The 11,713-nt window shown below is 32.9% G+C and overlaps 1 protein-coding gene across 2 annotated transcripts in view; it reads right to left on the reverse strand.

The window, feature by feature from the left end:
- LOC106462779 (cAMP-dependent protein kinase type II regulatory subunit-like) overlaps positions 1-11,713 on the reverse strand; it is a 103,420-nt gene that overhangs the window by 21,532 nt on the left and 70,175 nt on the right. For both annotated transcript variants that reach the window (XM_022390116.1, XM_022390117.1), the window contains exons 7-9: positions 9,858-10,014; positions 7,012-7,113; positions 603-677 (exon numbers count right to left, since the gene is read on the reverse strand). In XM_022390116.1, coding sequence (XP_022245824.1) covers positions 603-677; positions 7,012-7,113; positions 9,858-10,014 — 334 coding nt within the window. The remainder of the gene's footprint in view (positions 1-602; positions 678-7,011; positions 7,114-9,857; positions 10,015-11,713) is intronic.

The raw sequence follows: 11,713 nt of genomic DNA on the forward strand, positions 1-11,713 counted from the left end.
TCGGTAAAAAGCTATTCAACAACATCACCACGATGTTCTCGGTAAAAAGCTATTCAACAGCGCTATCATAATATTTATAGCGATAGCTTATGAACGCACTATCATGGGGTTCCTGGTGATACCTTATCATCAACTCCATTATGATGTTCCTGGAGATACTTTGGTGAACAACGTCATCATGATATTACTGGTGATACCTGATCAACAACGTCATCATGATATACCTAGTGTGGCCTGATAAACAATTTCATTATGATGTTTCTGATGTCAGATAAACACATGTGAAAAGTTCTGTATTTTGGTGATATTTTTATTTTCTCAGATTTTACAACTTTTTAATAGAATTTTAAAAAAAAAATTTTTGACTTCATTCCACACATGTCAGTAAATAAATCTACAGCCTTAAACTGTTACTCAGAGCACCTTGGGTGTCTCACATGCCTAAATATTTGAAAGTAACCTTAAAGCTTGTACGTATTCTAAACAAACGTTTTCTTATAAATTTCACGGTGTATTCTATTTACATATTTAACAATAAACTCTTAAAACATGCTACATAATCTACAAGATATTTGTTCAAAATGGTAGGGTATTGTACTTACTTGTCTGATAATAAGTTCTCCATCTTGGTATGTTTTTGGCATCAAAGCATCACAGAGATTCATTCTTTCATATGGCTGAAAAAACTGGGTTATTAATACAAGTCTAATAAGAAAATTAACCTTAACCTATAAATCTATTCAGTAAACTATGTATATTCCAACCCCTTGGTAACATTAAGTATTTCTTACATGTTATTTAATTAAAACATTTGATATAGATTCAATTTAATCATGTACACGCACACACACAGTTAAATTTAAGTTGTTGTTTTTTTTCTAAACGCCAATTGTATAATAAAACTAAAATATGAATACTTACCAACTTCTTAAACATAAAATTTCACTGTTTAAATATTTTATATTTTTTGAACTAATTGAAATATTTCAGTAAAAAAACTAGTTTTCAATAAATTTTTATACGAAGGAAATCAGATTTTTCCTTCTCCATGGATGAATTCATAAAGCCAATCCCCGAAAATTGAAGGAAGATTTTTCCGTTCGTAATGACTCAATTTACTATGTTTTTTGTTTTATAAATGATCAATGCTTCCTTCTTCCTACACACTTTCATTCAATCACAAATCCTAAACGGGAAGCTGCTCATTAGCTGGATTTTTGAGAATCTATTTTAATGGACTTCATGTGAGGTTTAGAACTTCATAAGGGTTAATTAGAGAGAATGGATCGTATTTTATTTACAAAACAAGACTACAAGAAATATCGTAATCAAAAGTACAAAGGAGTTGGGTAGGTATTTTAGAGCGTGGGGAGTTTGCTTCAAATTAAGATGTATTAAAGCATTGCGATGAATTGTATATGTTAATCTCTTCTTGTTTAGTAGTATGTGACTTTTATGTACAAAATTCCTACAACATAACAGATTCAACTTAATACAATACTATAATCATTTTAGACACTTCAGAAGTTAACAACATCTATTGTAGAAAACATTTCCTTATTAATCTACAAGTACAGAGTAGAGCCACGGAGGGGGGTTCTCTGGAAAGTATGATGGTGTGAGAGGTCAAATGTAAATAGACGGCTTTAGCTTAGAAGGTGGTAAAGATAAGGGATGTTATTTTAGAATCAATAAAATGTTATAACAGGTGACAGTACAAGAGATTACTCGTGAATAAGAAAAACATCATGGCAGCTGTTTGGGAGAAATGTTAGTTGCGAGTGAATATTTATAACTTTTGAAGTGGAGAACGAGAGAGAGATTACTTGTGAATGAGAAAAAACGTCTTGCGGATTGGAGTTTTTTCTGGAAGATTTAGAGGCTATGATACTTCATGGTGAGAAAGTTTACCTGTTTATGACAAAAGTATATGACAATTGGTGTTGAGTGAGATCATTTGTAGATGAGAAAATGACAATATTTGTAGAGTAACTTGTGAATGAAGGTTTCTAACACTTGTTTATGAGTGAGTTTCTTTGTGGATGTGAGAAAGACTAAAACTGTTTATAATGAAAAACGAAGTTGTGAATAAGGATTATTACAGTTAGTAAAAAAATCTATCTGATTCTTCTTGCTGAGAGGGGTTATTTATGGATTAGAGAAACAATATGACTATTTATGGTGAGAGAGACTATTCAAGGATGAGAGAAAGACCATGGATACTTGAAGATGAGAGAAATGCCATGGCTTTTTGTGATTTGAAGAGGGTACTGAGGATGGGATAAAGGACATGGCTACTTGTGGTGAGATAGACTACTTGAGGATGAAAGAAAGTCCGTGGTGGTGAAAAATGCTACTTCAAGTAGAAAGAAAAGCTGTGGCTGATTATGGTGAGAGAGGCGCCACTTGAGGACGAGAAAAAAGTCGTAGCTGCTTGTCATAAGAAATGCTATTTGAGGATAAAAGAATAAAAGAAAGTCCATGGTGATGAAAGATGTTATCTCTGGATGAAACAAAAGCCATGTCTGGATGTGGTGAGAGAGACTACTTGATGAAAGAAAAGCCATGACTATTGTGGTGAGAGAGACCACTTGAGGATGCGAGAAAAGTTATGGCTGCTTGTGGTGAGAGAAGCTACTTGAGGATGAAAGAAAAGTCATGGCTGGATGTACTGAGAGAGGCCATTTGATGACAAAAGAAAATCCATGTCTGGATGTGGTGAGAGAGACTACTTGATGAAAGAAAAGCCATGACTATTGTGGTGAGAGAGGCCACTTGACGATGAAAGGAAGGCTGTGATATACTGATTTATGTTTAGACTTGGTTGAAGTAGTTTAATGTATAAGGACTAGTTGATCCGAAGTCTTTCCTCATTCGAACTACAATCCATTGTCTTAAAGTGTTGGTTGTTTACTGGCGTTCTACATACCTGAGCTCGTACTTAGACAGATGACTTTTTTTCTTGAGCTGTAGTTTTGTGTTTTAGTGCATGTTTCAAACTATTCAACCTAAATTAATTCTACATATAGATAACATATGATCGATTTTGGGCAGTACTTCTGTCCTTAAAGCTAAACAGAATTGAATTCTTAGTTGTGGTTTGAAAATAGCTTTCAAGTCGACCTGTGGATAATATATTCTCAAAACATTTCTTGCTCTTCTTTTTAAGCTAGTAGTGTGTCTGGCTAGGTGTGATAGGTCAGCGAATAACATGTTAAGTTATGAACGACAGCACTGGCGGTTTCGTTTTTCTAGCTGTACACCGTTTACAACTTTGAACGAAAAGTCGCTCTTCAGTAACACATTGTGAATTTCATTAGTTCACATTTGTAATATATAACAGTACTGCGCAACTAAAAAAGCCCTGTGGATTAGAATGAAAAATAAGTTATTTTTAGAGTTATCTGGAATAAAGCTTTCCAAATTAGAATACAACTGGTAAAATATTTTTTGTGATAAAAATCAATTTCAAATCATTTACTTTTGTTTCTAATCTTAGTGTCTAAAAAGGGTAGTTTTGAATTTAATACATTCATGATGTTGACTGAAATAATTTTAATTCCCTTCTTAAATACTGTGAATGTATTACTAACATATTTTTGGTAAATAAGAGATTTGAATTTGTTCGGACAGGTTTCTAACGCTCATTTGTTAAGCGGAACAACATTGAATCAAACGTAATCAAGCGGTTAATCGTCCATTCAGTTTTGTAAACTTTGTTCACATGTCACTTTGATTTCTTTATTAAGTAAGATGTTAGAATATAAAGATGTTGTATTAAAGCCACTTCAAAAACTGTATCATAAAATTTTCAATCATTAACAAATGAAGTATACTCGAAACTCTCGTCGTTCTAAGTATTTAAAGCCTTTCTAATATACTTTTATTCAGTACGATAATACCATTACCTTTGCCAGGTTTTAGAATAACTGTAGTTTTCGTAAGTTTATTAAGTTTATTAATGCTTCTCTTTCACCTTTATAAAATAATTTTTGGGGATTTAGGTTTTTACATCATACTCTCGGTAACAATCCAAGTCAATACTAGATATCATTGTAGAAATACCAGAAACAGTTGAATTTTTTGACAAAACTGAGAAATCTTGTAATTTATCATAAGAAGTTCCATGTGTGAAAATAATATCACAAAATATATTTTTTTTTTCTGGAGGGAGAAACAGGGATTTTGTGGCCACTACACAGTGAAATAAAAAGTTTATTTTGTGGAATGCTTTTTTCTCCCATGAAACTATTTCTTAGAAAATTAGAAGATTTTTCAATATCCTGAAACAATTCACAATTTTATGATATTTGTAGAATGATATCTCGAAATGTCTTGAAGTTGTTCCAGGAGTGCAATGGAAAACCTAAGCCCTATAATATTCCTGAATGTGAAAAAGAAGCATTAACAAACTTACAAAAATATAGATATTTTAAAACCTGTTAAAGTTAATGGTGCTGTCCTACCGAATAAAGGTGATTATGTTAGAAAAGTGTTAAATATTTTGAACCATCAGAGTAAATTCAGAAACTAATGAGGGACTTTACAGTTAAGAGAGAACACAAGTTACAGAAATGTATTTTCAAGAGAGAAGGAGTTATCTATCAACAACCAGGTTTACAACAAAATCACGCCTGTATAATAATGGTCTAGCATTTTATACGATTTACCGAAGGTTCACAAAAATGATGTTCCAATCAGACCTATAGTATCTAATATTAGCAAATTTAGCAATGAATTACCTGGCTTGTATTTACTTGATCGGACAGAGGTTATGATAGCTGATTGTGAAGTAGGTTACTAGTGGATAAGAAGGCGATGACTGTTAATGCTGAAAGATGTTACTCTTTGATGAAAACAAAATGTTTATGTAGCTCGATCGTACAAAATGTTATTTGTGGTTGAAAGGAAGACTATAACTATTTATGGTAATAAATAGTATGCAACTATTTATGATGAAGGAAAAACTATAAGTATTAATGGTGAAAAAAAGGCTACAACTATTAATGGTGAAGAAAAGGCTACAAATATTTAATGTGCAAAAAAGACTAAAACTATTGACGGTGAGATAAAGGCTACAACTATTCATTGTGAAAGAAACTACAGCTACTTCTGGCAAAAGGAAGACTACTACTATTTATCATGAAAGATAGGCTAAACTATTTATTGTGAAAGAAAATTACAGCTATTTATACTAAAGAAAAGACTACAAATATTTATTGTGAATGAAAGGCTATAGCTATTAATGGTGAAAGAAAAACTATAATTATTTATAGTGAAAGAAACACTACAACTATTTATAGTGAAAGAAAGGTTTCAACTATTTATGGTGAAAAAATTTGACAGCTATTTATGGCAAAAAAAAAGACTACAAATATTTATGAGGAGAGAAAGGCTGCAACTATTGATGGTGGAAAATAGACTGCAATTATCTATGATGAAAGAAAAACCACAAGTATTAATGATGAAAAAAGCCTGCAACTATTTATGGTGAAAAAAATGCTACAACTATTTATGGTGAAAGAAATGCTACAACTATTTATTGTGAAAGAAATGCTACAACTATTTATTGTGAAAGAAATGCTACAACTATTTATTGTGAAAGAAAACTACAGCTAATTATGACAAAAGAAAGGTTACAACTATTTACGATAAAAGAAAGGCTACAACTATTTATCATGAAAAAAAAACTACAACTATTTACGTCAAAAGAAAAACGACAACTATTCATAATGAAAGAAAGGCTACAACTATTGGTGGTGAAAAATATACTGCAATTGTTTATGATGAAAGAAAGACCACAAGTTTTAATGGTGAAAAAATGCTACAAATATTTATGGTGAAAGAAAGACCACAATATTTTGTGGTGAAAGACGTACCTACGGATGAAGTAATGTTTATGACAGTTAATGAGAAAATCTATCCTTAGATGTAGAAAGCTTATGACTGTTAAAGGTGAGGGATGTTGTTTGTAGATGAGAGAAAAATCTATAACTGTTCAAAAATGACTGCTAATGTTACTTTTAGATAAGATCAGAGAACAATTTTTGATTAGTGGTAAAAGACTACCTGTGTATTAGAGAATAGTTTAAGTAATTTCTGGAAGGATGTCTTACCTGTTGATTTGGCAGATGATACGATAGTTGGTTGTGAAGTAAATTATTTGCGGATATGAAAAAGGCAACGACTGTTTAGTGGATTTGAAAAGTTTGTGATTGTTTGTGGTGAATGATGTCACTTGAAAGTTAAAGAAAGGCTCTTCGTGTATATGGTGAGATGGGTTAGTTAACTGTTGATTGCGTGATGTGTTATGACAGATAATGGTGTCTGAGGTTATTTGGGATCAAATGACATTTAAGGGAGATGATGATGAGTAAGATTACTTGCATATTAGATAAAAGATTAAGACTATTAATAGTGAGAGAATGTACTCGTAGATGAAAAAAAATTTATGACATTTGTAGGATAGAGAGAAATTAGTTGTTAATGAAAAAGTGTTTATGACAGTTGACGGTGAGTGAGGTAATTTGTGATTGTGTTAAAGTTGATGACTATTTATTGGGAGTAAGATTACCTGTGGAGGAAAAACTTTGACTGTTCATGGTGAAACTACTGTCTTGTTGATCAAACACATTTATGATAGTTAATTGTGATAAATTACTTTTGAATGAGCGAAATCTTGTTATTGTTCTTTTTAGAGCAAAGCCACACAATGAGCTATCTTCACTCTTTACACCTCTTTTAGGGTTGTCAGTCCATAAACCTAATGTGGACTCACCGGGGGACATATTACTGAAATGCTATGATTTTGTGGTAGGGGATGTTACTTGTGAATGAGGAGAAGCATATAAAAGCTGAATGAGAGCGTAGGCATTGTTGATCGGAGAAACTTTATAATAGTCGAAGGAGACATCTGTTACCTTGTGTTCTGAAAATGTTTACAACAGTCAACAGTAAAAGAGTGTAGTTGTTGGTAAGATAAAGTTTTTCTGTGTGATAGGTCAAACCTACCTCTAAGGACTCTAGCATTGGCACCTTTTCAAGGAGTGTTTCGTATTCCTTTCTCTTTTTGAAGGCACTCTTCAGGACTATCTTTCTGAACACTTGTCGGCTCTGAGTGTCCCCATGTAAAGAAATATGTTTATTCAATACGTTCAAACAGGGAAAAGAAAAATGTAATGCATTAATCATGTAATATAAATATTAACTTTTAATTCTCAATAAACGTGTACAGATATTTCATAAAGGTATCATCTACATTTAAGAAAATACGCTTAAGTTTTCTTTAGGTCTGTTTTCAGAAAAATGAAATTTTCACGTCCTTTATCCTTCCATGTTTTTTTCCTGAAATATTGGTTTACTACATGAGTATGACTAAATACTACACCTGCAGTTTAGTTTTAACCAAATAATTATCTATATTATAGTTGACTGGTTACCCGTGACGTACATATATAAGTACATATCTGTCATCAGAAGTTCTATGAGTTTCTGACTTGATCTCGTTTCGCATAAGACACATGAATCAACGGTTTTAATTATTCTGATATTTATAAATACAACGCTCGGTTATGTAAAATTGCTTCTGAAATTATGTGTGTAAATGTAAAAGACAGTATTATAGTAAACCTATGAATAGCGGAATAAAGAATAGATAATTATTTAAAAGGAAGTATGTTATTAATGTGAACAAACTTATTGCTGAAATTCCCGTGTGCACGTATTTGTAGTGACGTGTAGTTTTACCAATTTAGGTAGCTTTACAGCTACCACAAGTGTATTTATATACGACCCACGAGCGTTTTTAGTTTATTATATACAACTAACTTAAATTAACCGTGTCAGTACAAACTTCATTACTAAGTATTATACATTATAAAACACACAACACACCAACCGTGTCAGTACTAACTTCATTACTGTCATACATTATAAAACACACAGCACATCAACCGTGTCAGTACTAACTTCATTACTGTCATACATTATAAAACACACAACACACCAACCGTGCCAGTACTAACTTCATTACTGTCATACATTATAAAACACACAGCATATCAACCGTGTCAGTGCAAACTTCATTACTGTCATACATTATAAAACACACAGCACGCTAACCCGCATTACTGCCAACTTCCTATCACACTACAAGTAGTCATCGTTTTAATAAAATGTGGAAAAGCTGATTATGTTTTCTAAGACGCATTGTTTCTATTTATTTATGAATATTGCAACGCGATAATAGTGCATCACAGACGGTAGGATTACATATACATATACACATCTGTTTATAGTTGTGAACTAACACGCTGTTTTGATGGTGCTTTTGGAAGGTGTTTTGGCTCAAACCTTTTTTCTTGCCTGACAGATCTCAAGCTACCTTTAAAAATATATCATACCTTTATGTGGTGTTTTAGAAACTTTGATGACAATGTATTTATTAATAGGATAGAGAAAGCCAATTATCGAAATGTTTTAATCAATGACAAAATGTCATGTAGATTAAGTCTTGCAGCGCAAGATTAGGCATAGTAAGTCTTAAAAACAATAATATATCAAACAGAGCAAATCTTAAAAAAAACAGCAAAATATTAGACAGATTAAGTCTTAAAAATATCCAAGAGTTTAAATTCTTAAAAAAATAAAATATCAGGCAAATTAAGACTTCAAGCCTTTTTTTTATCTTCTGTAGTTACACACTTCTTATGACATTTAGATACGCAGTAGCTTTGATAGATATTCCTGTTATAACATATCTGAATGAAGACAAGTATAAAGTAGAGTTTATAATATACACATCTCATCAAGCATTGCCTAGCCTATATGTTATTTGCAGTAAGTTTGTCGCACTTTTGTTTGTTTATTGGATTTAATGCAGAGTTACACAACGTTCATCTACGCTAACAGTCCCTAATGCCTGGCATGGCCAGGTGGTTAGGGCGCTCAACTCGCAATCGCGGATTCGAGTCCCCATCTCACCAAACATACTCACTCTTTCAGCCGTGGGGGTGCCATAAAGTGACGGTCAATCCCATTAGTCATTGGTAAAAGAGTAGCTCAAGAGTTGGCGGTGGGTGGCGACGACTAGCTGCCTTCCCTCTAGTTTTTTACTGTTAAATTAGGGACGGCTTGCGCAGATAGCCCTCGTGTAGCTTTGTGCGAACTCCCAAACAAACCAAACCGTCCCTAATTCTGATCGCTGACTCTTGGGCTACTGTTCTGAGACAGAATAGTGGGATTTTAATGTCACTCTTTTAACGCATCCAATGTCCCAAAGCGTGGATCTTGATTTTATTTTGCGGTAACAGGACGCGAACCGCGGAATATCAGCTCTACAGTCCAGCACGCAGACCACAGGGTCGTGCTCATTCAACTTATGAGAAGATATACCATTAAAACTAAACGTAACAATTACCAGAACAAAATAGATTTATGTAATTTATCTTTTGAACACGATACATAAATTAGTTTGGATGCGTGAACTTTAAACTTCAATGTAAGAAATGATAAGTATTATGAAAATTAACTGTTAACAGAGGAATATACATATTTTAAAGATGACGACCTTCCCATGGCTCAGAGAGATCCTAAGCCTATCGTCTTTGTCGTGGCAGCTTTTGGCGTGTTGTGCACGAGAACAATTTCCGATAAATATTATGAAAGTTAGCTGCTATTAGTAGAATGTATCTATTTTTAAAGATGGCGGTTTTACCATTGCCCAGAGAGATCCTAAGCCTATCGTCTCTGTCGTGGCAACTTTTGGCATGTTGTGCACGAGAACAATTTCCGATAAATATTATGAAAGTTAGTTGCTATTAGTAGAATGTATCTATTTTTCAAAATGGCGGTCTTACCATTGCCCAGAGAGATCCTGGGGTTATCGCCTCTATTGTGGCAGCTCTTGGCATGTTGTACATGAGAGCAAGCTCCCCAAAACTGCCCGAGTTTTCATACGTTCCGATCATCTTGCGATTCTCTTCTTCCGTAGAAACGTATATGCTGTAAATGCCACTAAATGAAAACGTAACACTGTTAGAGTCCTGTTAAGATTGGAATGGAGATCATATATCGACATCCTGATAAAAAGTTTTTGTTTTTATAAACCATACCATAGTAGAAAATCCCTCTGAATATTTACAGTTGTTTATTATCGATATCGACACTCCGAACTAGTGGAACAGAAACACGTTTATACCACCATTACATAGTTTATACCACCATTACATAGTTTATACCACTATTACATAGTTTATACCACCATTACATAGTTTATACCACCATTACATAGTTTATACCACCATTACCTAGTTTATACCACCATTACATAGTTTATACCACCATTACATAGTTTATACCACTATTACATACGTTCGAATGCTATGAAAAGTAACCTACAAATATAACCACTTATAAAATGTTCAGATCACATAGTTAGTTAATGAAGATACTATATTTTGATACAACTGCTAAAGTGAAGTCACGTTATTTTACAACTAGCTGGAGTACCCGTCCCCTGGACGGAACTTATGTAAATTCATGATTGATGAAAGGTTATCTTAAGACATGAAAAGTTGCTTCCCTTGTATGTAATTGTACAAACCGCAAAAATGTCATAAAAACTGCAAAATGAAAATCTCAAAAATTGTATGTATTCCTATGGAACCAATGAATCTCCATAACAAATTTGGTAAAGTTCGATCTTCAGGGAGCGAGATAGTGGTAAAAACGCTCATAAAAAATCGCAAAATGCAAAACTGAAAATTTGTACGTATGGACCTAATGAACCTACGTATACATTTTGGTGAAGATCCATCCATACCCTGCGAAGTAGTTACATGGATATACAATAGAAAGCATTATTATATTTATATAGACTTGCTGGAGTACTCGTCCCCTGGACGGAAGTTATGTAAATTCATGATTAATGAAATATTATCTTAGGACATGAAAAGCTGCTTCCCTCATATGTAATTGTAAAAAACGCCCCAAAAAAACCTGCAAAACACAAAATGCGAAACCCCAAGTTTGCATGTATTTCCGCATAAACCCAATGAACCTCCATACCAATTTTGTTGAAGATCCATCTACACCATACGAAGTAGTTACATGGACAGACAACAGATAGTACTATTATATTTGTATAAGTTTTACTAAGCTATCTTATCAGTATTGTTTTTAGCTATTTTAACAATGTCATTATAAGCTATTTTAACAATGGCATTATAAGCTATTTCAACAATAACCCTATAGGCTTTTTGTTAATAATACTATACTATTTTAACAATAACAACTGATACTATTTTAACAATAACAATATGTTATTTCCAAACCTAACGTAGCAAGTGCGAGAATCTTCTATATTTTAGTATTCTATAAATGTAATGCTTCCTGGTTTTAAGACACATACAATGTTAGTGTAAACAACGCTGACTGTTAAAAAAACAATGGAGATATACTCTAATGGATTGAGATCAACTCAGCTAATGTTCTGAACTAAAGCTGTTGGAATAAAATGATATCAAATTAATGTTGATATATATATATATGTACAGGCTGATGGATGAAATAATATATCTACATGTACAGGCTGGTGGATGAAATGATATATGTATGTGTACAAGCTGATAGATGAAATAATATATGTATGTGTACAAGCTGATAGATGAAATAATATATGTATGTGTACAAGCTGATAGATGAAATAATATAT

This window comes from Limulus polyphemus, unplaced genomic scaffold, assembly GCF_000517525.1.
Source record: "Limulus polyphemus unplaced genomic scaffold, Limulus_polyphemus-2.1.2 Scaffold1247, whole genome shotgun sequence".
In the NCBI taxonomy this organism is placed as follows: Eukaryota; Metazoa; Arthropoda; class Merostomata; order Xiphosura; family Limulidae; genus Limulus; species Limulus polyphemus.